This window comes from Saccopteryx leptura, chromosome 10, assembly GCF_036850995.1.
Source record: "Saccopteryx leptura isolate mSacLep1 chromosome 10, mSacLep1_pri_phased_curated, whole genome shotgun sequence".
NCBI lineage: Eukaryota > Metazoa > Chordata > Mammalia > Chiroptera > Emballonuridae > Saccopteryx > Saccopteryx leptura.
Genome location: NC_089512.1, coordinates 44,260,669 through 44,287,946, shown reverse-complemented (window position 1 = coordinate 44,287,946; position 27,278 = coordinate 44,260,669). Strand labels below are relative to the sequence as shown.

Below are 27,278 nucleotides of genomic sequence, written 5' to 3'. Positions count from 1 at the left end.
GAAGGAGCCAGCAAAGACCTCTGGCGGTGGGCTTGGGACATTCACTAGGATGTGTGTCACCTGCCCCATTGCTAACCACAGACCTGAGAGGTGAGCCCGTGACTCCCAGCCCCCCAGGAGGCTCAGAGACGGGCAGGGACTTGGCCAGGGCTGAGGCTCTGCATCCACAGCCGAGTGACCGTAAAGCCCGCACCTTGCTTTCCATGGCCCTGGCCACGTCAGTGCCCGCCATGCCCACTCCAGCTGCTGTCCACATCCCTCCTGCACCCCGTCAGGCTCTTGCTGGCCAGGTGTATGGTCCATGCAGCCCACGCACCCTTCTCATTTTCCAGGTTGATCTCAGTCCTTTGCTCACTGCCGTGGCCTTGGCGGCCCCCTCCCTCGGTGGTCAGCCCAGGGCTTCCCCTACCATGGCGTTTCCCACCACCACAGTCCCTCCCTTCAGGTTTTACCCTTGCCGTGAGAGAATGAACCGGAGGCAAATCATTGCCCTGGATGTGGACCCGGTGATTCGGGAGGTAGATGTGGCGACCTTGCAGCATGACATCACTGCCATCACCTTCTGCAGCTTAGACCAGGAGGCATGTGGCCACTGTGGGCAGCGTTTGGACCCGGTGCTGCTCACGGTCATCATCGAGAACCTGTTGTACCGAGAGGGCTGCCTGGGAGCCACCGCTGCCCCCTGGAGGAGCGGCTGGAGGCCAGCCGGGCCCAGCAGGAGCGTGCTCAGCAGGAGCTGGGCCACCAGGCTGAGCAGCTCAACAGTGTGCGGGCGGAAAGCCACCGGCGTCACAAGATCAACACCTTGCCGCAGAAGCTCCTGCAGACAGGTGGCGGGAGATTCTTCTATGTGAGCAATGTCAGCAGGACAAGGAGAGGGGAGGGCTGGGTGCCCAGCTACTGGGCCACCTGGGCAGTACCAGCCCCTGGGCCCTGAGGCTGCTGTGGGCCACATTCACTGGTTCTGTCCTGGGGCTTCTCTGAATATTATTCTTGAGTGCTTGAATACAGCGTATTACCTCAGAGGCCGAAAAGAAAAGGATGATTCTCTCACTGAATCAAATAAACAAGCTGGCCGCAGAGATGTGGTGCACGGTCTGTGTGGAGACGCCCGTGTGCAGTGAAGCTGTCCGCCTTCACCCCAGGTCCCTGGCTGCTTCCAGGAGGCCTGTTTTCTGATTAACACATGGCGTTTTTCTTTCTTAGAATTGACTTCTTTTGTGTGTGTGTGTGTGTGTGTGTGTGTGTGTGTGTGTGTGTATTTTTCTGAAGCCAGAAACGGGGAGAGACAGTCAGACAGACTCCCGCATGCGCCCGACCGGGATCCACCCGGCACGCCCACCAGGGGCTACGCTCCCCCCACCAGGGGGCTATGCTCTGCCCCTCCGGGGCATCGCTCTGCTGGGACCAAAGCCACTCCAGCGCCTGGGGCAGAGGCCAAGGAGCCATCCCCAGCGCCCGAGCCATCTTTGCTCCAATGGAGCCTCGCTGCGGGAGGGGAAGAGAGAGACAGAGAGGAAGGAGAGGGGGAGGGGTGGAGAAGCAGATGGGTGCTTCTCCTGTGTGCCCTGGCCGGGAATCAAACCTGGGACTTCTGCACGCCAGGCCGACGCTCTACCACTGAGCCAACCGGCCAGGGCTGACTTCTTTTTTTAACCTATGCAAATGATTTTTAAAAATAGTATTCATTGGACTTACAATTTCTCTTTTTATATCCTTGCTCCCAATTTTGAGAAGTAAAGACCATTTTATTTCCAGGCAGTGAGACTGATTCTCTAAAGATTTGGTATGAACAGTTCAGAAGGAAGAAAATCAGCCACGGAGAGAGGGCAAAACCCGGCCATCTAGTGAAAGCTGGAGGCCACCTGGTCCACGAGGACCTCTCCGGTTTAAAAATTAAGCTCCAGCCAGAATCAGAAACCAAAATATGGGGGAAAGGAATATCAGGAAAATTGGATGAACCCTGGGTCCAAATGGAAGCCCAAGCATTGCTGCATGAGCACCCCCTGATTTACTAAGCACCCAGATGGCAAGTCTGGTGGCATGAAGGTGTACAGCCGAGCTTGATCTATCTGCCTCCCGGGTCAGTGTACCTGGAGGTGTCATAGCCAATCCTGTTGCACTGTTTTCAAGTTAATAGTCACCCAGGTAAGTTCGAAAATTGTTTAATTCACAAAGTAAATTTATAATTAGGGAAACACTGTCCTATGCAACTCAGTGTCCCCTGAGATGACACGGCAGAGCACAATCCTAGAAATAGCCAAAAAAAAAAAATTCTATATATGTTTCATAAGGTAGGAAACGATATATTTTCATTATTCATGAAAGATAGCTAAACTAAAAACATATTGGTGCTCAAAAGAGTAAGATCCAATCCGAGAAGCTTCCTTACACGCAGCAGATGCAAGGGCACTGACATTACATTCTTTGGCCTCACCCCCGGGTCACGTGCTCTGGAGGCCGCACATCCATCTCAATCCACATCCTCAGGGGAAGGAAGCGCCTCCGTGGGGCCGCGGCTCATTCTTCCTCGTGGTCTGTGGGATGACAGATGCTCTGTAGGATTTCTGAAACACAGTCCTGTCCCAGTCTTCTGTCCCATGCACCACCCACAAAGAAATAGGAAAATTGGATCTAACTACATCACAGACAATAAAAATTAAGAGGTCAGGGTGGAAGAGACAGCAAAGAGAGGTCCTGATATGTGTGTTAGGGAGTCAGAATGAAAGCATTAGGTGAATGAGTAACATTGTTGAGCACTTAATATGCTCCAGGCATCAGACTAAGTAAGAGCTTGACCTCCTTTGTCTCCTTTCGTCTTCACAATATCCCTGTGAGGAAGATTATTATTACAGAGGTATATTATTATGGGGCTCTAATGGGTCTGTCATTATCTCCATTTCACAGAAGAGGCCCCCAAAAGCTAAATAATTTTTCAGAAGCTATTCTGCTGGTAAATAGGGTCAGGATTCAAACCCAGGATTACCAATCTCCAGTCCTTGACCCCTGACCCTTAGCATACAAAGAGCCGGGTAAGTTAAAAGCACACTGCTCCTAACTGAGGAGGCAAGACACACCAAACAGAACGGCAGGACATCAACACCCCTATGAGACTGCTTCCAGGTTATGCCTGCAAGAAGCTATGCACTTACTCCTGGGATGTGATCTGGGCTCAGACCCCTCTGGAATTATCCCCTGTGCTCATTAGCACCTGAGGCCTGAAAGTCAGCCTCATGATCTCCCAACACTCTCCCCAGTGGCCCTGATGAGCATTCCTATCCCAATTCGCTCTCCTGATTCCTTGGTCTTAGATCTGACTTAGACCAACTTGTTTCCAATCACCCTTCCAAAGAGGATGACCATATCGCATGACCCTGGGTACATAAGGCAATGCATCGTGGGCTCTCTGAGGGCTGGCCCTGGCAGTGCCACCATCACTAGAGCAAGAGCCCTCCTGGCCGGGGCACGGCTTTGAAGAACCACAGCACGCACTTGGATGTGTAACCTTGGTACTTCCCATGATTTCTCAACTCGTTACATTCCTTGCGCTCTCAGCTTGTCCCTCAGCTGGCAGTGGCAATGATTAAACAAGAGCCGGCACCTGACCTACCTCACCTTGCCTTCAGAACACCTAGTTTTGGCTGGATTCAGATCTTGAGAAACCATGAACATAAACATTTAGGTAAAATATATTGGTTAAAACCCAAGCATTTGGGCCCTGGCCGGTTGGCTCAGCGGTAGAGCGTCGGCCTGGCATGCGGGGTACCTGGGTTCGATTCCCGGCCAGGGCACATAGGAGAAGTGCCCATCTGCTTCTCCACCCCCACCCCCTCCTTCCTCTCTGTCTCTCTCTTCCCCTCCTGCAGCCAAGGCTCCATTGGAGCAAAGATGGCCCGGGCGCTGGGGATGGCTCCTTGGCCTCTGCCCCAGGCGCTAGAGTGGCTCTGGTCGCGGCAGAGCGACGCCCCGGAGGGGCAGAGCATCGCCCCCTGGTGGGCAGAGCATCACCCCTGGTGGGCGTGCCGGGTGGATCCCGGTCAGGCGCATGCGGGAGTCTGTCTGACTGTCTCTCCCCGTTTCCAGCTTCAGGAAAAAAACAAAACAAAACAAAACAAAACAAAAAACCAAGCATTTGGGCACACACAGGTTATTACCATTTCAGATCTGCATACAGCCTTCTCCCAAGAATCCCCCCTCACATCCTTTGCTTTTCCCAGGATATTCGCCCCTGGCCCCTTCCGCTGCACCAAACTCACACCAGACACGCAGACCTCGGCAGCAGGAGCAGGCCCAGGCCTGGTTCTTCCACTTATGGAATGGCATAGGTCACATGTACTCTGGACTCCTGAGGTTTCTCACCCAGATTTGGAGGTGATGACCCAGCATGCTTGTGAGGCTGAGGGATACGAGAGTGAGAGCAGGCTCCAGAGCCCTTCTGTATAACCCTCTGCTCAGCAACCCCAACCCCACCAGGGGCTTAGCATGGGGCCCGCAGAGCTCAAAGGAAGTGAGGAATGATATCTGGCTGCTGACTGGCTTTAATGTACGCTCCCAGAAAGTTAAATATTTCCAGTGGTTTCCACAGGAAAATGCAAAGTTTACAACAAAAATACGGCTCCAAAGTAAGAATGCACGAAAAAAAAAAGTAATGAGATGTAAAAAGAGCACTGTTGCTCTATGAAAATACAAAACAGCTCAGGACTGCTATTGAAGTTACATCATGGCTCCTGTTTTCTGAATGAGACCTTATTAGATTGAAGATTTGTGTAACCCTCTGCTCAGCAGCCCCATAGTTATCAGTCCCCCTCATGTTCACTAAAGATTTATTCAAGACCAAACCTGCCTTGATGACTTACCCAGAGGTTCTTCCAGAACTTGGTCTGAAAACTTAAAACTGGGAAAAAGCAGAGCCAGTTCACGACTGGCATCTTCTGCATCCCGGCTTCCATGGACCGCATTAAAGGGCATTTCTGTGCCGTACTGAGCGCGAAGACTGCGGGTGTTGGCAAAACATACAAGACACAAATGTTTTGTTTGAAAAGAAATGTTTTGTTCTCTGGCAACATGGTCACCAGCTACCAATCTGCACCCTGTGTCTCTGTGAAATGGCTTTCTCTCTATTGGAAATGCCAAGAATACAACTAGGATGATGGTTTCTGACATCTGTCCCATCCTGGCAGCATCCTGGGCACATTGCCAGGTGCTTCACATCCATGCCACAGTCCTGGGAGGGAAACTGTTGTGAGCCCAGTTTAAAAATGGTGTAAGCCCAGGTGCTGCCATTTTATTGATATTACAACCAGGGGCTGGCACCCTGCCAAGGGCTTTATATAGGTTTACATAGTTAACCCCCCAGGAACCCTACCAGATAATGCTAATATTGCTAGAACTTCCTGTGTGCCAAGCACTGTCCTAAGTGCTTTGTATATATAAATATATATCCTTGTTTAATCCTCATATCAACATCTGAGGCAGGTCCCATTATAGTACCCATTTTTCAGATAAGGACATTGAGGCGGAGATTAAAGCATGGCCTCTAAGGTCACACAGCAAGAGAAAGAAGAAAGGTTCTGAAATCTCTCTTAACCATGACACTCCTCCCATGATAGGAGGATGGGAATGCTCACATTCCCATCTTACAGACAAGAGGCCTGAGGGAGGGACTTGCCTGAGTATATGTTAACCTGAGATCTGAGCGCTGGGCAGTCTCGCTAGCCCAGGCTGCCTCGGCCGGGGATGACCCTGGCCCCTAAGACTGCAAGGTGCTCAGTCACCTAGCCTCTTGCTAATTTCTTTCCTGCTGGCTAGTTCTAAGGTGGATGAAAGGACCCCAGCTAATGATATCACCTGTCAGGCTGCTCCCTCCTTGCCGTGTCAGGGTCACAGGGTCCCATGAGGTTTCGCCAAGCAGTGACAACGTCCTCGGTGCCCTCAGTCCTGGTGAGGATCAGGAGGCGGCTCGGGCCACTGCACAAGTGCTGCACCAGCTTCTCAAATACTTCCTGGGACAGGGAGAGGGAGCAGGGACCCAGGGAAGGGCCCCTGGACCCGCAGAAGATCAGCGAGGCCCACCCTCCCCACAGGATGGGAGGGGTCAGTGAGCAGCCTCGCCATCAGCCAGCTGCCTAGGAAGACCCCTGGGAGGGGTGGGGGTGGTGGTACCCCCACTACACCCAGATATAAGCTAAAGGCAGGAAGTTGACACTTTGAGTTGACTCATTTGGGACTGCACATGAGATTATAATAAATTAGGGGCATTTAAAAGACCACATATATGGAAATCATGTGGACACTGGATAAGCAAGGGCTGGGGCAGGGGTCCCCAAACTTTTTACACAGGGGGCCAGTTCACTGTCCCTCAGACCGTTGGAGGGCCCGACTATAAAAAAAACTATGAACAAATTCCTATGCACACTGCACATATCTTATTTTAAAGTAAAAAAAACAAAACGGGAACAAATATAATATTTAAAATAAAGAACAAGTAAATTTAAATCAACAAACTGACCAATATTTCAATGGGAACTATGCTCCTCTCACTGACCACCAATGAAAGAGGTGCCCCTTCCAGAAGTGCAGCGGGGGCCGGATAAATGGCCTCAGGGGGCCGCATGTGGCCCGCGGGCCATAGTTTGGGGACCCCTGGGCTGGGGTATAGTTGAAACTTTTTATTTATGTATTCTTTTGCAATACCTTACAATCCTTCTCCCTTCTTCAAGTAACAGCACTCTGCTTTTCCTTTGGGGAACAGCCCTTCCCCACCACTCAGTCTCAGTCTGACTGACAATCATAATGCCTAGCTGCACCCCATGCCCCCCACACACATACCCCTCGCCTGAGGGGGGGGCCGTGCCTGCCCCACGCGAGGACAACCAGACCCTCCTCCCCAAGTCAGCCAGTCGGGCAGACACACAGAGTGGCTGAACCGGAGTTCTCCAACGGCAGCACCGAATGTGACTGTCCATGTGGCTTGGCTCCTGAGACCCCTACAGACTGTCCTGGTTCTTCCTCCCCACAACAACTTCTTGTTCAACTTTTCCTTCAATTCTGGAAGTTACGGAGTATATCATTTCAATAAGTTGCTTATTTCTTTACTTCAGATAGAATCAAAATTTCTTCCTTGCAACTGAAGAATTTTTACCTATATAGCCTAGAGTCACGATTCCAAGAACCAATTCACAGCCCACTGTTCATTTTCTTGTTCTTCATAAGAAACTTGTTCTCTATTTTGTCCCAAACTAATAGCAATCTGTCAACATCCTCTAAAGAGAACGAAACGAGTGTGTTGGACACGTGGAAGCGGACAAGCTGACCTCTCCGGCTCTGTGTTGGTAGAACAGTCGCATCTCTGCCTCTGTCGTGGTTCTCTCCTCACTCATTAAAATGTCAAACCCAGCTTCCTGGATCTGTAGAATATATATATATATATTCTGAAAGGGTAAATTGAGCCCACGTTCACATTTAAATGTGTTGAAAAGCAAAAGATAATGGAAGAGGCAACATGAAAAGCAATGAAAACCCTCATCTTTATCAGATCTTTTCCGATTAGATTTAAATATTTTTTTTGGTTGTTTGTTTTTTGTGACAGAAACAAAAGAGAGAGATAGAGAGAGGGACAGATAGGGACAAACATGCAGGAAGGGAGAGAGATGAGAAGCATCAATTCTTTTTTTTTTTTCTTCTTTTTTCAGAGACAGAGGGAGAGAGAATCAGAGAGAGGGATAGACAGGGACAGGCAGACAGGAACGGAGAGATGAGAAGCATCAATCATTAGTTTTTCATTGCGCGTTGCAACACCTTAGTTGTTCATTGATTGCTTTCTCATATGTGCCTTGACCGTGGGCCTTCAGCAGACCGAGTAACCCCTTGCTCGAGCCAGCAACCTTGGGTCCAAGCTGGTGAGCTTTGCTCAAACCATATGAGCCCACACTCAAGCTGGTGACCTCGGGGTCTCGAACCTGGGTCCTCCACATCCCAGTCCGGCGCTCTATCCACTGCGCCACCGCCTGGTCAGGCGAGAAGCATCAATTCTTAATTGCTGCAGCTTAGTTGTTTATTGATTGCTTTCTTACATATGCCTTGACGTGGGGGGGGGGGGCTACAGCAGAGTGAGTGATCCTTTGCTCAAGCCAGCGACCTTGGGCTCAAGCCAGCAACCATGGGGTCATGTCTATGATCCCATGCTCAAGCCAGCGACCCCGCGCTCAAGTTGGTAAACCCCCACTCAAGCCGGTGACCTCTAAGTTTTGAACCTGGGTCCTCTGTGTCCCAATCTGATGCTCTATCCACTGCACCATTGCCTGGTCAGTCAGATTGATAATTTTTTTTTTTTTTGTATTTTTCTGAAGCTGGAAATGGGGAGAGACAGACTCCCGCATGCGCCCGACCAGGATCCACCCGGCACGCCCACCAGGGGCGACGCTCTGCCCACCAGGGGGCGATGCTCTGCCCCTCCAGGGCGTCGCTCTGTCACGACCAGAGCCACTCTAGCGCCTGGGGCAGAGGCCAAGGAGCCATCCCCAGCGCCCGGGCCATCCTTGCTCCAATGGAGCCTTGGCTGCGGGAGGGGAAGAGAGAGACAGAGAGGAAGGAGAGGGGGAGGGGTGGAGAAGCAAATGGGCACTTCCCCTATGTGCCCTGGCCAGGAATTGAACCCGGGTCCCCTGCACGCCAGGCCGACACTCTACCGCTGAGCCAACTGGCCAGGGCCAGATTGATAATTTTTAATAAAAGAACTATCACAAAGAAAAAAAACAAATTTAAAAAAACCAAAAAATTATTTTTTTAATAATCAATAAAACCATGAGTACTAGCTGGAAGGACAGCTGTGGGCATCAAAGGCATACATGGAGAACAAGTTATAAAGTTGGTAACAGAGTTAAAAGCAGTGTGGGGAAGTATAGTGGGATGATCAATCACATAAGAAAAAATAAATAAATAAAATTATAAATTATTTAAATAGAATTTAGTTAAAGCCCCTTAAAAGCTTTCTTTTCCCACTAGGAAGCACACTGCTGCACAATGCCCTGGCCCTGTCTTCCCATGAAAACAGTCTGTAGGATAAGTGCTCTCTCTCTTACCTTCATAATAATCTCATCAGTCTTTCCATGGACCACTGCATCTGGTTTAATGATTGCCAGGGTACAAGACTTCTCGGATGAAACTGTAATCAGCCAAGGACGGTGCTGTCAGATGCTGGGCTCACAGCACCTTCTCTGAGGCTCTCAGGGGACCGCCTGCAGGGACCATACAGCCTCTGCACACAGCTCCCAGGGGTCCCTTGCCCGGCCTCCTGGCTGCACTCCTGCAGACCCCAACCTCAACTTGGCTGCACGGGACAGGGGCATGCAAGGAACACAAACCTGGACGGAAGGGAGTTGGGAAGCAGGGAGGAGGAAGGTGGGGAGGAGATCAAAGGCTAGGCAGCAACAGATACCCAGAAACAGCTGAAAGAGAAGCCGGTAGGGGGAGGGGGGAAGCCAGAGAAGCAGCAGCATGCAGACCTGGCTACTGTTATTCCTATCCCTTCCCATCACCCTCTCGTGATTCTTGACCTTGAACTGCTGCCTACTGTGTTCTCCTCTCACTCTCCTGTCTCCTCTGCCAATGTCTCTCTTTCTTTTTTTTTTACAAAGACAGAGAAAGAGAGTCAGAGAGAGGGATAGATAGGGACAGACAGACAGGAACGGAGAGAGATGAGAAGCATCAATCATCAGTTTTTCCTTGCGACACCTTAGTTGTTCATTGATTGCTTTCTCATATGTGCCTTGACCAGGGGCCTTCAGCAGAACGAGTAACCCCTTGCTCGAGCCAGCGACCCTGGGTTCAAGCTGGTGAGCTTTGCTCAAACCAGATGAGCCAGCGCTCAAGCTGGTGACCTTGGGGTCTCGAACCTGGTTCCTTCCACATCCCAGTCTGACGATCTATCCACTGCGCCACCGCCTGGTCAGGCTGCCAATGTCTCTTTTTAACTTCCCGGCACATGACCAATGATGGCTGCCCTAAGCCTGGAGTCTACATGACTTTTCAGCACCAGCACATATGACTAAATTGCAACTCCAATCTTCTTTGTCTTGGTTCAAATTACCCTGAGAAGACCAAATTGTCCAGCTTGTTTGGACCCAATGCACCATTCATACATAACTCACTGACCAGTCTACTCGCTGACTGTCCTTTAGTCAGTGTCCCTCGGTCCAGTCAGCTGTGGTGCTGAGGGAGATGCCACACAATCACAGTCCAGCCCACAGAAGCTGTAGGGAGCCCTGAATCCAGTCCACGAGTCCACCCCTGTTGTACTTCTGTTTGTATGAACTTGGCCTTGGTGAGCAACCTCCACTTCCCCAGACTCTGTAACAGCCCTAGTCTATTTTTTATTCTCAATTTTTACCTCAATTGCATTGCCATGAAACCTGACAATATCTGAAAATCTCAAAAATGTATACTGCAAAGGTATGAATTATTCTAAGCAACAACACTATTCATTTTCCTGTGAGTGCTATTTATAACATCCTCTGAGCACTTAGACTTTAAGGGAATCTTACAATAAATGTGAGATCAGCTTAGAGGTGTACGGTGATAAGAGAACTGGCTAGAGCAGGGGCCTGGAGAACTCCAGCTTGAAAAGGGAGCAAGCCTGACCTGTGGTGGCGCAGTGGATAAAGCGTCGATCTGGAATGCTGAGGTTACCGGTTCGAAACCCTGGGCTTGCCTGGTCAAGGCACATATGGGAGTTGATGCTTCCAGCTCCTCCCCCCTTCTCTTTTTCTCTCTCTCTCTCTCCCCTCTAAAATGAATAAATTAAAAAAAAAATTAAAAAAAAAAAAAAAAAAAAGAAAAGAAAAGGGAGCAAAAGAAAAGAAGCCAGTGAAGGGGAGCTTGAGGAGAAGCCAGCGATGTAGGAGGAAAATGAGAAAGATCGTGACATCTTTCTTGACACCGAGAGAAGAGAGCTTTGGGAAGGAAGACATTGTGAACATCATCCAAGTCTGCAGAAAGTTCCCCAAACACATGATGAAAACGGTCCCTTGGATTTGGCATGAAGAAGGTCAGTGGTGCCCTGGTGAGGACCAGTTCAGGGGGGAGCAGGCACAGAGGCCAGATCAGCAGGTTGGGGCAGCAGCAGAGGGTTGGGTGGCCCAAGAAATATGGACAAAGTTCAGGAAGCTCAGCATGGAGGAGAGAAGGGCTAAGGGCAGGGGCAGGGTTTTGCGTTGTTTCCTAGGTGAAGAGATTTGATTTGGGAGGAAATAATGGGGAAGGGCAGACACAGGTGATAACCCAAAAAGGAGGCAACAAATGTGTTCTACAGAATCAATGACTTTTTCTTTTCACACTTGAACTTTCACACTCTAAACTGGGCCTCTTTCCTTGGTAGAGTCCAAGTCAACAGTCCTTATTATTTACACACAAACAGCCTTTCTACTCCATTCAGTACTCAAAACCTTCCTCCTCCTTCCAGCTCGGTTCCTGAATGCAGTCCTGCTTCCCTCTGGTGTTTCAGAGACCTGCCCTCCTTCCCAGCCACAGCCTTGCTAACTTCGGGCTTCCCGTCCCATGGTCAGGTCCAGCTCTTCTTCTCATAGCGGAGGTTCGGGAAGAGCCGCCACGCCCAGCAGTGTAGCACTGGGAGCCGACACTTGGAGAATAAGGAGCAGAGGGTGCAGGGCTGTGGGGAGGGAAGCTGTTCTGTACAGCTGACTTTCTGATACTTCAGAAAAAAAGTGGAATACAGAAACCTGAGCTCTTCGGCTCAAAGAAGGACTAAGGAAACCCCAGCTTTACAATATAAGTGTCACTATCCTCCATTTTATTAAACGGAGCCTTTTCTGATGCCTGGTAATTGCCATGAAAGTCCCACTTATCATATTTGAACATGATCAGAAAGCTGTGAAAAGTGCCCAAAATGCCATTAAAGGACAGAAGGGACATCTGACATGACGTTTGAAGTCAGATGATGGGAGACAAAACATTTTACGGTTAATCTTCCCAGAATTCAGACTGCTCCATAAACTGACTACTCATTTTTTTCCTCCTATATTATTTAAAAACACACCAAATCCGAGTCTGCTTTGCCTTTTCACCTTGCTCGCCGGTTCTGCACTCACCCACGTCCTCATCTTCACCATCGTCCTTTTCGTGGGAAAAACATTCATCTTCCTCAGGAAGAGCCTCATCTTTAATCTAATACAAATTGGTCATGAATAGAAAGGAGTTAGCTCATTAAAATTACCACAAAACCTTCAAAAACCTGCAGAAACCCCAAAAATAATGGTTCGAAATACAGAACAAAAATGGAGGTCAAGATTATCCATTTTTGAAACTGCAAGATCCCTTCAGTTGTGCGATGGTAGGGTGGGGGTCAGGGGTGAGAGCGAGGACAGGAAACCCTCACTGATCCTGAGGTTCAGATTCGGCCTGTTTTCACAAGCATCGAGTATGGACTAAGGAAAAAGGAAGATGAATTATGGAGTGGGCGAGAAGACAATGGAAGAATTGAAATGCAGGTAAATATTAGGCGACTGGCCATGCAGTGCAGGGAAGGAGTAGAGCCCAGCGGAGGCACTAGCATTTGAGGTCATCTTTCTTGGGGGGAAATTGCCAGTTTTCTCGGGGGTGGGGAGTATGATTTGATTCTAATCCATTCTGTAAAAGCAGGGCTTCGCTATTTGGGATTGAGACCTTGAACAATGAACACCGAACATTAAGGCTCCTTTGGCAGATGCTCAAAGCACCAGGAAGTACCTCTCTCTCCCTAAGGTGTGTTGTTTTTCAAAGGCAGCTAATTATTTATGAAAAACTCATTCTATGTAATCATGGAAATAATGTATCAAAACCACACGCTCTGACCCTCTTTCTCACGGTCCTGACAAGTTCAATTTCTAAATTCAACACGTGAGCCCTCGGGATCACTAGAAAACTTTCAGGAATGTGAGGTAAGGGCAGCTATTCACCAGGAGAGGTTTCAGTCACGGGTTGGACTCCACCTACCCAGTTCTTGATTCTATAACTTTAATTTCTTAATTCATTGTCAGTGATCCAGAAACCCCTGTGATGAGCTGAATGAAGTAAGGGAGGAAAGGGAAATGGATGAAAGAAGTTAAAGTGTTCTGGATGAAGGGGACACCTTTATAAAAGGCTTCTAAATGCACACGTCAGAGTGGCATAGCGCTCTCCCAGAACTCGCAGCAAGGACTCAGGTGGCCAGTTAATGAAGCGTCCAGCTGAAGCTCCAGGAAAGTCTGTGGGGAAGGGGAGGAAATGGCTGGCCTCAACACATCCATGAGTTTGTTGCTTGCAGGAGTGACCTCACCACTTTCCGCTCTCCGCCTGAGGCCAACACCTTCCTTTCGGCCTCCAGTTGGTCCAGGATGGTTTTCTGCAGCAGCGGGGTGTCTGCTCCTCTGACCACAGCCACCAGTTTCCCTCCCTGGAATAGGACAAATGTGCTGCTCAAACTCTTCCCAGATGCTAATCTTTTTCAAGAGCCAGTGAGAGTGTCCACGTGCTTTGTTTAGGAGTGTATCCAAGGTCAGTGTCCATTGACTCAAGGCCCACAGCCGTTATCCACTTCTCTGCCTTCTATCCCCTGTCCCTCCTTTCAAAACTTCCTTCAGCTTTGACCAGTTGTGGTGCAGTGGACAGAGCATCGACCCAGCATGCTGAGGGCCCCAGTTCGAAACCCTGCAGTCACCAGCTAGAGTGCAGGCTTGCCAGCTGGAGCGTAGGGTCACTGGCTTGAGCAAGGGGTCACCGGCTCAGCTGTGAGAAGCAATCAATAAGCAACTAAAGTGAAGCAACTAAGAGTTGATGCTTCTGATTTCTCTCCTCACCTCCACTCCCACCCCCACCTTTCTGTTTCTCTCTCTCTCTTAAAAAAAACAACAAAAACCCCACCTTTTTTCAGAGCAGTGGGGCATTAGCTAAGGGAGGGACAGAGCACACTAGGATGTGAGTGGCCTATACATGGCTCATTCACTCAACAAATATCCATTAAGCACTTACTCCGTCAAGCACTGAGACCGAGGCAAAGAATATGAACACTAAACATGAAAAGACATAGTCATGCCCTCAGTGAATGGGGAGCTGAGTGGGGGCAGAAAAGTGAGTAGGTCAAACAAACAATTACAATAGAATAACATCACTGCTTGAATAGTAGGTGGACAGGAGGCTTGAAATTTGGGAAAGATTCAAGTCCCAATGCCATCTGGGTGGTCAGGGGACACTTCACAGTGGGGGTGGTGTTTGGGGTGAAACTGAGTTTCCTGCTTTTACTTGTTCAGCAGTCACTATGCGCATTACTCCCAAAGGAGTGCTCAGGAGAGGGAGAAGTTCACATAGAGGGGCTCCTCCACCACTTCATCCGCCCCTAAGCGGACCACCGTGGGGTGAGAGCTTCTGATGCTGCCTGCCAGCCAGGCTCATGTTCCCACACAGCCCGTTACGATGACGCCTTACTCACGGTGGGCTCAAGCAAGCAGACTACTGTGGCAGTGGTCCCTTTTCAGCAAATGTGCCCCAGTGTCAGTTTAGCTGGGGGTACATTTATCTCAGCTCCTTCCCATTTCTCCCTCTTGCCCAGCCGTGTTTCATCATATAACTTCAGTCTCCCTGCTAAAACTCAAGGCTCAAATCATGTTTTATCATAAGCTCCCAACTGGTAGTGTTTGCAGGGCTGAGAGCAGGGGCCCAAAAGTTTCCAAATTAAACAACCCTGGCCTGGCTATCAGGAGGCCTACGGGGATAGACCCCAGTCACCAGGATGTAGGATGAAGGGCCCGCACTGGGTCAGGAGGAAGAGACCAATCAGTTGCCGTCAGGGCCTGGCAGGTGACTTAAACCTAGGAAGCCTGGTGTGACAGTGGGCCCTAGGGTATAAAGCATGAGTGTCACACCCGAAGACATCCAAATTATCTCCAAAACACTGAACCAACTTGGCTTTCCTCAATAGTCCCTCTTTTCTGACTTTCTGTAAATGACCTTGACATTTTATTCTTAAATAAAGGTGAATTCAGAGCTTCTCTCCACAAAGGAAAGGAGTATTCGAGTTGGCAGGAAGTTCCCCTCTATGGAGCAGAGGAGAGAAAGCGTGAAACCCTGTGCTCTTAAGAGGAAAACCTCAGTCTCGAGTGTTCATGAGCCAGAAGGAGCGTTTGAGTGGCTCCTGTTCCTCCCCCTGAGCAGCCAGTTCAGCTCAGAATGACCCAGGAGCTGTCATCCTCCCCCTCCCTGCCAGCCAGTAAGCAATGCCCTCAGGCCACCATGCCAGTGGGGCCTGCATTACCATGACTGGTGGACATTGTTCTTTAGTCTAAATAATAAAGACAGTCAAGGAGAAAACCACATCCCTTGTTTGGATCCCTGGGGCCCCTTAGTGACTCCCAACAAGAATTAATGCCTATCTGAACTCTAATGATCTGCATCCATCAAATAATCCTGGTTCTGAAAATATACTTACTGCATAAAACAGAAAAGTCGGCTCACACCTCCCACGGTATTTTTCCAGGACGTCAAGGCAGTCTGCCTCTGCCTAAGGAAAACGAGCTGTCAGCAGGACCCTGGGCATATCAGGTACTGGGACATGATGGCAAGAGACCTGAGCAGGACAATCCTCACATACACCTCCCCACACCACACCAAACGTCACACACACATACCACACCACATGTGACACACACACACACACATCACACACACACTACAGGTCACACACGCACACATATCACACACACATCACACACATACCACACCACAGGCCATACACTTACATTCATCACATACACAACACACCATACCACAGGTCACACTCACACACATCACACACACACCACACACCACAGGTCACACATACCAGAGGTCACACACTCACATACATCACATACATATCGCACACCACACCACAGGTCACACTCTCACACACATCACACACACACACCACACATCACATACACACCACACACCACACCACAGGTCACACCTCACACACACCACACAGACATGACTGCTCTCCCCAGGAGAAGCCCTGACTTGCTCATGTGCTTCTCCTATTGACTTTTATTAGAATCATAACTGTCCTGTCAACATATTGGCAAAAATTATTGGCAGTATACTTTTTGAGGAATAAAATGAGGAGGAAACGATGGTTTCTCCTGATTCTCACACAGCTACTCCTCCAGCAAAAGGAAGCTCTCAATCTAAATCCTACAGCTGCCCTAACTGGCAACCTTGGAGGTCCTCAAACCACCTTCAGTGTCTGAGAAAGCCTGGCCATGGACATAATGATTCCGTCCAGGGGTTTTGTCCACACACCCAGCAAAAGCAGCAAAACTGATGGAGAAAGGAAGTCCTTGAAGTCAAACTTGTTGAGAGAGATTAGCATAAGGTCTCTTCTCCTGTGTTCAGTCTATGAACCGCAAACTCATGCAGCATACTGAGTGTCTCTTGAACACTTCTCTGGAATTTGTTCCCATTTCCATACATTAGTCCAAGTAAATGTTTGCTAAAATTCCCCTTTATGGAGCAGAGGGGGTAAATGTGGAAACCCTATGCTCTGAAAGTGAAACTTCAGAGTTCACAGTGTTTGTGAGCCAAGAAGGAGCATGCACATTGGAGTGACATGTATTCTGTCCCTGCGTACAGCATCCAGAGACTGCCTGAGCCCAGAGTGACGGTCAGTGAGGTGGGGGTGGGGGGGGCAAACCTCATCCCCAGAGAAACTGTGAAGCATCATGACTGATAATAGAAACCACACAGCTAATGTCTTTTCAATGATCCAAAACAGGGAGCTCACATTTCCTGTTTTTAAATGTTTAATTTTTCTTCCAGTGTTGTGTGACATCCTGCTGAAAGAGGACCTTACCAATGCAAAATGCAGACGGTCCAGGCCAACCTCGATCCTCATCTTCTGGAAGAGGCTCACTACCGGTTTGCAGGGGCCACACCAGCCTTGATAGACATCGACAACTGTGCGGAACCAAGAAGCAGGAAAGTTCAGCGAGCAGCAGCGTCCCCCTGTCGGGCCCTTTCTACCTCCCGGCGATGGACGTCTGTTTGCAGGGATATTAATGGTTAAAGGGATTTATTGTCCCATCAGAGTAAGAGCAAGTATGGAAACATGGCTATCCCTCATTCTTAGCAACTCAGTATTCAAAATTCTAAACATAATGAAGTAAGTAGGGTGAGATATCATTTACTTAACATGGACCCTTTACCTTAAGGAATTTTCAGGCTGCATTCAGGATCATACCTAGCCCAGAATGGTCCTCAAGAAATATTTGAATTGGACTGAAACCATCTATTCCAAAAGGAAGAAGTCACTGTAGGTGACCTGTCAGCATATAATCCTTAGCTAATTTGATAATAAACACAGCTTTGACCTTTCCCCCTGATGAATTAAGAGTGACTTGCTCTAGGTAAAGGGGAGTTTGATTTACTTTATAAAATCATCACTGGTCTCCTGGAAAGTGAATCTGATAGAGACCTAGGTGGAAACTTGGATACCACTGTTTTATTTGGTCCCAATCTGTGGACTGTGCCAAGAATGGGTGTGAGGGAACCTCTCTTGATTGCGCTCAACCCCAAGGCCTGTTATCCAACAGTACTGACTAGTTTCCAGAACAGATCTTACCAATAGATGTTCAAGCTGGATCTATATATATATATACATTAAGAAATTGCCTGGTTCTTTATTCGTGAAACTCAGGGTTACAGAAAAATGGTCATTGCAGCTTTTCTCTTCATGGTAATTCTGCTGTTTAGCAATTTTGAAAAAGGATGGATCTCAACAATTATCTTTTTATTTATTTTATTTTTTTATTTTTTTGTATTTTCCGAAGCTAGAAATGGGGAGAGACAGTCAGACAGACTCCCGCATGCGCCCGACCGGGATCCACCCGGCACGCCCACCAGGGGGTAACGCTCTGCCCACCAGGGGGCGATGCTCTGCCCCTCCGGGGCCTCGCTCTGCCTCGACCAGAGCCACTCTAGCGCCTGGGGCAGAGGCCAAGGAGCCATCCCCAGCGCCCGGGCCATCTTTGCTCCAATGGAGCCTAGGCTGGCTGCGGGAGGGGAAGAGAGAGACAGAGAGGAAGGAGAGGGGGAGGGGTGGAGAAGCAGATGGGCGCCTCTCCTGTGTGCCCTGGCCGGGAATCGAACCTGGGACTTCTGCACGCCAGGCCGACGCTCTACCACTGAGCCAACCGGCCAGGGCCGTCAACAATTATCTTAACTTACCGGTTAGTCCTTTGGAACTGAGCATTTCCTCCCAAAGCTCCTGGGTGCTGATGTTATCCTAACATCAAAGAGGAACAAATGCTGTATTACTGAGGGCACTGGTGGGGAGGCACTTTGATATATTTGCTTCAAATCACCCCCTCCCTCTCCCTCTCTCTCCCTCTGTCAATGAAACAGTTACAAATACAACTCCAGCTGTCCTCTTCCCCCCATCTCCTTTTCTTCTTCCCTCTTCCTGCTTCCTCTAGGAATAACAACTATCCTAAGAAAATCTCAGGCATTTTTAAGAAATCAATTTTTACTTGTTACTTGTCCAAAAACAATAATATAAAATTGTTTTATGCCTGTAGATGTAAACAAATAGCAACATACAATAGATACTCTTTGCAATTTTTGACATTTGGAAGTTTTGACATTTGTCTGTATTTATGCCCAGAGAGGTACTCATTTGTTTTTTTTTTTTCTGTCTTCTTACACATTTTATTGAGATATGTTACGTACAGTGAAATACACAGAAGTGATACAGTTCAAGGAGCTTGGGCAAATGCATACACCCGTGTAAACACATCCCAATCACAATACAGAACATTCCATCACCCCAGAACCTTTCTTCTTGTCTCCTCCCAGTTACTTCCCATTCCCCACCCCAGGTAAACACCGATCTGCTTTCTGTCACAACAGATTCATTCTGCCTATTCTAACTTCATATAAATAAAATAATACACATTATTTTGTGCTGCTTCTTTCATTAGCATATTTTGGGGATACATCGGTGTACTGTAGTTGTACGTCACTAGTTTGCTCATTTTTATTCCTGAGCATATTTCATTATATCACTGTCATAACTTGCTTGATAGATATATGGACTGTTACAGTTTGGGCTATTATTAATAAAGACGTATGAACATTCTTATTAAATCTTATTGTGCTCATGTTTTCCTTTCTCTTTGGTAAGTAGATACCTAGGAGTGTATTGCTGGAACGGAGGGTAAATGTATGTTCGGTTTAATAAGAAACTTCCAGCACTTTTCCTAAAGTGGTTGTATCATTGTAAACTTCCATCAGCAAGGTTTAAGAGCTCCATATGCTCCACATTCACACCAAAATTTGGTGATGTCTTTTTAATTTTGGCCACAGTAATGGTAATCGAGTAATATCTCATTGTGGCTTTCATTTTATTTTCCTGATGACTAATAGTGTTGAATGCTATTTGTGTGTGTGTGTGTGACAGAGACAGAGAGAAAGACAGAGAGAGGGATAGATAGGGACAGACAGCCAGGAAGGGAAAGGAATGAGAAGCATCAATTCTTCATCGCAGCTCTTTAGTCACCTTAGTTTTTCATTGATTGCTTTCTCATATGTGCCTTGACTAGGGGGCTACAGCAGAGTGAGTGATCCCTTGCTCAAGTCAGTGACCTTGGGCTTCAAGCTTGTGACCTTTAAGCTCAAGCCAGCAACCATGAGGTCATGTCTATGATCCCAGCTAGCGACCCCGAACTCAAGCTGGTGAGCCTCTGCTCAAGCTAGTGACCTCAGGGTTTCGAACCTGGGTCCTCAGCATCCCAGTCCAATGCTCTATCCACTGCACCACACAAGCATTTGAACACTATTTAATGTACTAATCAGCCATTTGTATATCTTCTTTGAGGAGTGTCCATTGGTTTGTCCATCTTCTTTATTGGATTGTTGGCCTTTTTATTAGATTATAGAGGGTTTCTTAATATATTTTAGGTACAAGTTCTTTGTCAGATCTAAGTATTGTAAGTATTTTCTCTAAATCTATGGTTTGCCTAGTCATTTGCTTAACAGTGTCTTTTGTTGAACAGAAGTTTTTATTGATGGGGTCTAATTTATGAAATTTTAGTTTTATGGTTAGTCCTTCTAAAAAAAAATATTTCCTCAAAGTCCAAAGATACTCTCCCATTTTCTTTTAAAAGCTTTATAATTTGGCCCTGGCCAGTGGCTCAGTGGTAGAGCATCAGCTTGGTGTATGGAAGTCCCGGGTTTGATTCCCGGCTAGGACACACAGGAGAGGTATCCATTTGCTTCTCCACCCCTCCCCCTCTTCTTCCTCTCTGTCTCTCTCTTCCCCTCCCTCAGCCATGGATCCATTGAAACAAAGTTGGCCCAGGTGCTGAGGGTGGTTCCATGGCCTCCATCTCAGGCGCTAGAATGGCTGAGGTTGCAGTAGAGCAATGCCCCAGATGGGCAGAGCATCACTCCCTAGTGGGCTTGTCGGGTGGATCCCTGTCGGACACATGTGGGAGTCTGTCTGACTGCCTCCCTGCTTCTCACTTCAGAAAAATACCCAAATAAATAAATAAATAAATAAATAAATAAAAGCTTTATAATTTAAGCTTTTACATTTAAGTCTGTGAGCAATCTGAAATTAATTTCTGTGTTTGTTGAAGGAGAAGAATTGTGGTTCATTTTTTCTATATGGATGTACAGTTGTTTCTATGAAATTTGTCAAGAAGACTTATTTTCTCACTAATATTGCTTTGGCACCTTTGTATAAAACCAATTGACTGCAGCCTGACCAGGTGGTGGCGCAGTGGATAGAGCATCGGACTGGGATGCGGAAGGACCCAGGTTCGAGACCCCGAGGTCGCCAGCTTGAGCACGGGCTCATCTGGTTTGAGCAAAGCTCACCAGCTTGGACCCAAGGTCGCTGGCTCCAGCAAGGGGTTACTCAGTCTGCTGAAGGCCCGTGGTCAAGGCACATATGAGAAAGCAATCAATGAACAACTAAGAAGTCACAACGAAAAACTAATGATTGATGCTTCTCATCTCTCTTCATTCCTGTCTGTCTGTCCCTGTCTATCTCTGCCTCTGTAAAAATAAATAAATAAAAATTAAAAAAAAAAAAAAACAACCAATTGACTGCACAAGTATGGGCTTATTTTGTCTCCTATTCTATTTCATTGACCTATCTGTCTAGCTTATACCACTACCACACTATTCTGATTACTGTAGCTTTATAATAAGTCTTGGAATGAGGCAATGAATGTGAAGCCTCCATATTTTTTCTTTTTCAAGATTGTACTGGCTATTCTAGGTCTTTGCATTTCTATAAACATTGTAGAACCAGCTTGGCAATTTCTGTAAAAACTTCCACAGATATTTTAATTGAGATTACATTGATTCTATGGATCAATTTAGGAAAAAATAGAAATAATAACCTTGAGTCTTCCAGTCCATGAATGTGATGTTTCTCAGCATTTACTAAATCTTCCTTAATTTTTTCAGCAATGTCTTGTAGGTTTGTGTATAAACTTTGCACATCTTTTTAAATATATCTGAGCATCCTCATCAGAAATAATTGACAATTGAATTTATTGCCATTTCTTCACATTTTTCTCTGATCTACAAGTATTCTGGTTTACATAAAAAATACAAGGAGAAATACATATTATCCCTCTTTATAAGTTATGTACACTTCTGCATATTTTTTAAATTTGGAAACAATTTTGCCTGACCAGGCAGTGGCGCAGTGGATAGAGCGTCAGACTAGGATGCGGAGGACCCAGGTTCGAGACCCCAAGGTTGCCAGCTTGAGCGCGGGCTCATCTGGTTTGAGCAAAGCTCACCAGCTTGGACCCAAGGTCGCTGGCTTGAGCAAGGGGTTACTCGGTCCACTGAAGGCCCACGGTCAAGGCACATATGAGAAAGCAATCAATGAACAACTAAGGTGTTGAAACAAAAAACTGATGATTGATGCTTCTCATCTCTCTCCATTCCTGTCTGTCTCTATCTATCCCTCTCTCTGACTCTCTCTCTGTCTCTGTAAAAAAAAAAAAAAAAAAAAAAAGGAAACAATTTTAAACTTACAGAAAATTTGCAAATACAATATAAAGAACTTTTTTCTTGAATTATTTGAAAGTAAATTACCAGTCTAATATTCCACTATTTCTGAATACATTATCTCAAAATCAGAAAATAGCCTGACCAGGCAGTGACGCAGTGGATAGAGCGTCGGACTGGGATGCTGAGGACCCAGGTTCAAGACCCCGAGGTCGCCAGCTTGAGCGCGGGCTCATCTCGTTTGAGAAAAAGCTCACCAGCTTGGACCCAAGGTCGCTGGCTCAAGCAAGGGGTTACTCAGTCTGCTGAAGGCCCGCGGTTAAGGCACATATGAGAAATCAATCAACGAACAACTAAGGTGTCGCAATGCGCAATGAAAAACTAATGATTGATGCTTCTTATCTCTCCATTCCTGTCTGTCTGTCCCTGTCTGTCCCTCTCTCTGACTCTCTCTCTGTCTCTGTACAAAAAAATAAAAATAAAAATCAGAAAATAAGCCCTGATACATTATTACTATCTAATCCTTAGACTCTATTCAAGTTTTACTGATCCTCCTAATAAAGTCCTGATAGCAAAAGCTCCAATCAGAATCATGTGCCAGAATTGTTGGGTCTTTTTAGTCTCCTCAGTCTGGAATAGTTCTTTAGTCTTTGATTTTCATGACCTTGACACTTTAAAGACTGCATAAAGAATGTTCTTCAGTTTGGGTGTGTCTGGCATTTCCTCCTGATTAGTCAGGCTGTGCATCATTGGTTTGCTTGGAGCTGGTTGTTGGTTGGAATTAGTTGGATTGGTTGGAATTGATTGGACATGGTAGAATTGGTTGGAGCTGGTTGGATTGTTTGGAATTGAATTGGATGGAATTGGTTGGACTTGGTTGGAGTGTCAGATAAGCAGAAGTATGTTCCTCTCATGGCATCCTACCAGGTGACATATAGTTTCCATCTGCCTCATTACTGCTGATGTTTGCTCTGATCACTTGATTAAAGTGGTCTGTCATGCACTGTGAAATTATTCTCTTTCCCTTTGTAATTGGTAAGTATTTTGTTTGTTTGTTTTTTTAGGGAGCTATTTTGGAAATATATAAATTAAAAGACCATGACAATTACTATTTATTATTTTTATTCTTTTGTATTTTTCTGAAGTGAGAAGCAGGGAGGCAGAGAGACAGACTTCTGCATGTGTCCAACCGGGATCCACCCAGCATGCCCACTAGGGGGTGATGCTCTGTCCACCAGGGGCGTTGCTCTGTTGCAACTGGAGCCACTCTAGCACTGAGGTGGAGGCCATGGAACCACCCTCAGCGCCTGGGCCAACTTTGCTCCAATGGAGCCTTGGCTGAGGAGGAGGAAGAGAGAGACAGAGAGAAAGGAGAGGAGGAGGGTGGAGAAGCAGATGGGCACTTCTCTGGTGTGCCCTGACCAGGAATCAAACCTGGGATATCCGCACACCAGGCGACGCTCTACCACTGAGCCAACCGGCCAGGGCCACCACTTATTCTTAATAAGGTATGCTAAAATCTTTGTCCCTTTAAAAGAGCTGGAAATGCTATGGATTCTTGTTGTATTGGCCAAGAGTTTGCTTAAAGGCTTTAATCACTGCAAAAAAATATATAGAAAGAAGACTGGATAAAGAAGATGTGGCACATATACACTATGGAATACTACTCAGCCATAAGAAATGATGACATCGGATCATTTACAACAAAATGGTGGGATCTTGATAACATTATATGGAGTGAAATAAGTAAATCAGAAAAAACCAAGAACTGCATGATTCCATACATTGGTGGGACATATAAACGAGACTAAGAGACATGGACAAGAGTGTGGTGGTTATGGGGGGGAGGGAAGGAGGGAGAGGAGAAGGGAGAGGGGGAGGGGCACAAAGAAAACTAGATAGAAGTTGACGGAGGACAATCTGACTTTGGGTGATGGGTATACAACATAAATGAATGACAAGATAACCTGGACATGTTTTCTTTGAATATATGTACCCTGATTTATTGATGTCACCCCATTAAAACTAATAAAAATTTATTTATTAAAAAAAGCTGGAAATGCAACATCTGCAAATCCTCTATTAAAGCTCCATCTTTCTGAAGAAATTATATTTTCATACTTTTTTGTTTTGATTTTTTTAAAAGAAAAGTCTTGATGCCTTATATGAGGTAAGAAAGTTGGACTGATGTCATGGGCACACAAGTACAGTCCTGAGGAAAGTGTTAGAAGGGTTCAGAAGTGTCCCCACCCCCATCCCCACCCTCTCTCTCATAACAGTGGCTTTCAAAGGCTCAGCTGTCAGTCAATGGCAGTTCTCTATGGAGAACTCCTGTGATGGGAGTGAATCGCATCAGCAATGCAGCCCAGACCCTTTGGACAGTTGAAGAATCTCCCTCCAAGGAGCAGGGCAGGAGCAGAACAGTATGGGGAAACATCCACCAAGCCCTACATTTGGTAGGGATCAAATGGGGAGTGTGGTACCTTTTGGTTACATTGTTTCTGGATGTCCTGTCATGTCTGTCTCAGTCACAAAAGCAACCCTAAATAGTCTTACCCAGAGAGAGAACAGGGTATGTGGGTTGGCAGACCTTAGAGCCTTGCTTCAAGGGGCTGACCGACCTGGTAGAGAGGCAATGCTTACACTGATGCCTCAGTGCACACTCTCTCCCTCCTCCCTTAGCGGATGTAGCACTTAGAGTACTGCATTCAACTCAAGAGCTCTGGGGAAACACATGAAAAACATCTCTAAAAAATGTTATTAGCCTCAAAGGGGATATCGGGATCAGTGGTAGTCAACCTGGTCCCTACTGCCCACTGGTGGGCGTTCCAGCTTTCATGGTGGGTGGTAGCGGAGCAACCAAAGTATAAATAAAAAATTTAACTATAGTAAGTTGTTTTATAAAGATTTATTCTGCCAAACTTAGCGAAAATCTGACATAAAGTACTTGGTAAGTAATTATTATTATATGCTTTAACTTGCTATAACTCTGCTTTATAAATTTTATAAAGTAAAGTTACTTCCCTACTTTATAAATCACCACTACTGTGGAACCGGTGGGCGGTTAGAAAATTTTACTACTAACAGGGATACAAAAGTGGGCAGTAGGTATAAAAAGGTTGACTATCCCTGGTCTAGATACATGAAAAGATAATCAGATGAGGCAAAAATCTTAGCGCCACCACAGACAGCATTCAAACCAACCTGCAAGTGTCTAGAAATTTTTCACAAGAACTCTCTCTGCAGGTATGGATATCTTCCCCGACCCCACCCTACCCCACCCCTGTTTACATAGAAGATATAGAAGAAGCACGGAGCGGCTAAGGAAATCATTTGTGTAGCGTTAAGTGCTAGGATGAGGTGCTTAGAATTTATTTACAGAGAGAATATACACAAATGGTAAGTTTCATAACTCGAGACTATTAGAACATTAAGGCAGGAAGGCCCTAAGGGATAATTTCCCCAACGTCCTCATTCTACAGATAGGCAATTATGTGATTTATCTAAAATCTCAGAGTTGGCTAAGAGTCAAGAGCTACATCAGGTCCTCAGGCTTCCAATCCAAAGCTCTTCCCTGGGCCACACCGCCCTACCCAATGAAGTACTTAGATTACCTGGCTTTTGAAATTCACCTACAAAGTGCTGGAGGTCACTGAAAACAAAGAAAATGAAGTTACCCTGCCTCTCTACTCTCCAGGGGGTGCCTGTAGCCTGGGCATTAATCCTGATGGGCAGAGCTCTGTATGAGACATTTTAAAGTTTGCTTTAAAATGTATCCATATCACAGATCATACAGATGATCTCCATATGACAAAGCCCTCCCTCCCAATTACCCAGGTCATGTTTGCATATTTTTACCATCACCTTGGAATCACCCACAACTTATTATCCAGGCCCAGGGAAGAAGAACAGACACGCTGGTTTATGGATTCACTTGTCCTAGGCACAAATTAAGTGAGACACTTTATATGACTAATGCACAGCACATAAAATATCAAAACATACTTTTTGAATAAGCAAATAATTGAATAGCTCAGCCGTCAGAGTGCACATAGTCACAGAGGTATGCCCAAACTCAAAAGAATCTATATCATATTCTTGCAGCAAGTTGCAATTATATTTCAACAAAAAATACGTCACATCGAATTATATTGATCAATATTTTCTTGGTTTTTGTAATTTTATTTTAATTCATGTTTGGATTTCAAGGCTGCATATGTACTATAAGCATAAAGAGTATAAACTCAATGCTATGTTTGTTTGTATTTAAGTGCACAAAAATTGTCAAACTGGGAGTCCAAAATCTATAAGTTTGAGAACACCGTCTGTCATATATTGCTGGCAAACAGAGTATCATTTTTATATTGCACTTTCAGTTCCACCCATCCTCATCCTCCAACTCCAACCAAGTGCTGAAAGCGCCACTAGAGACTTACCTGCAGGGTGACTTCCTTCCTCTTGCTACCCATGGCTCTGCAAAGACAGAAGCCCTGTTACAGCTGGCCTGGGCCTGCCCCTTCCGCAGCTTCTTAACAAACCGCTACAGTAGATCAGCAAGCCTACTTTAGACAAAGCCCCCAACCCTCACTACCTCTCACCCGGTTCCCTTTCAGGTAAATATAAGTAGCAGCAAATAAATGCACTGACATAAAATAAACACCTTACAGTGGAAGCGGAGCCAGCAGCCCGCGGGACTGGTGGCTTGACAGAATGAGGGTTGTGGGGAGGGGCGGGGGTTTACTGCGGCTTCTGAAACCCAAGCCGTGAAGCCCACCCAAGGGCGTGCTCAGAGGCCTGCGTGGGGGTGCCAGAAGATAGCATCAGAGAGCCTGCCAAGAATTCCGGGGAAAAAAGGCCACACAACACTAACTATTCCTACTGTTAAATGTATTCCTGAGAAGTTGAACCACCACGAACGATTCTGGATCTCTCCACGAGTACACAGTCTTCAAAGTGCAGAGTCTTCAGCGACTCAGCCACGGTCGTCATAGCAACACAGCACAAAGCCACGTCAATAGGTAATAAACACGTGTAAATGTAAGCCACGCCCACACTGGGCCCAGCGGACAGGCCCGAGGGAGTCCCACCCACTGCTAGCAGAATTGGACTAATGGACCACTCTCATTAGTGTTTGTATCTGGGGGATTTGGACCCACCAAGCAGAGACTTGGTGCACCTAGCTATTACACAGTTGCGTCTCTGAATTCCTACGTCATTCCTACCCACCAGGGCTGGTATGCAGCCTT

General features: G+C 46.7%; 1 protein-coding gene across 8 annotated transcripts in view; it reads right to left on the bottom strand.

The window, feature by feature from the left end:
- Positions 1-2,291: 2,291 nt before the first annotated feature.
- The window catches only part of NME9 (NME/NM23 family member 9), a 123,410-nt gene continuing 98,423 nt past the window's right edge, over positions 2,292-27,278 (bottom strand). The window contains exons 1-13 of one of the 8 annotated variants that reach the window (XM_066350392.1): positions 26,903-26,986; positions 26,469-26,505; positions 21,411-21,605; positions 18,229-18,286; positions 16,856-16,959; positions 15,455-15,526; positions 13,310-13,426; positions 12,105-12,180; positions 9,081-9,163; positions 7,314-7,406; positions 5,848-6,002; positions 4,857-4,993; positions 2,292-2,537 (exon numbers count right to left, since the gene is read on the bottom strand). In XM_066350392.1, coding sequence (XP_066206489.1) covers positions 2,521-2,537; positions 4,857-4,993; positions 5,848-6,002; positions 7,314-7,406; positions 9,081-9,163; positions 12,105-12,180; positions 13,310-13,426; positions 15,455-15,526; positions 16,856-16,959; positions 18,229-18,253 — 879 coding nt within the window. In that variant the 5' untranslated portion in view covers positions 18,254-18,286; positions 21,411-21,605; positions 26,469-26,505; positions 26,903-26,986 and the 3' untranslated portion in view covers positions 2,292-2,520. Of the gene's footprint in view, positions 2,538-4,856; positions 4,994-5,847; positions 6,003-7,313; positions 7,407-9,080; positions 9,164-12,104; positions 12,181-13,309; positions 13,427-15,454; positions 15,527-16,855; positions 16,960-18,228; positions 18,287-21,410; positions 21,606-25,896; positions 25,946-26,468; positions 26,506-26,902; positions 27,000-27,278 lie in introns of those variants that run through there. The other 7 variants (XM_066350393.1, XM_066350389.1, XM_066350390.1 and 4 more) reach the window with 7 other exon arrangements.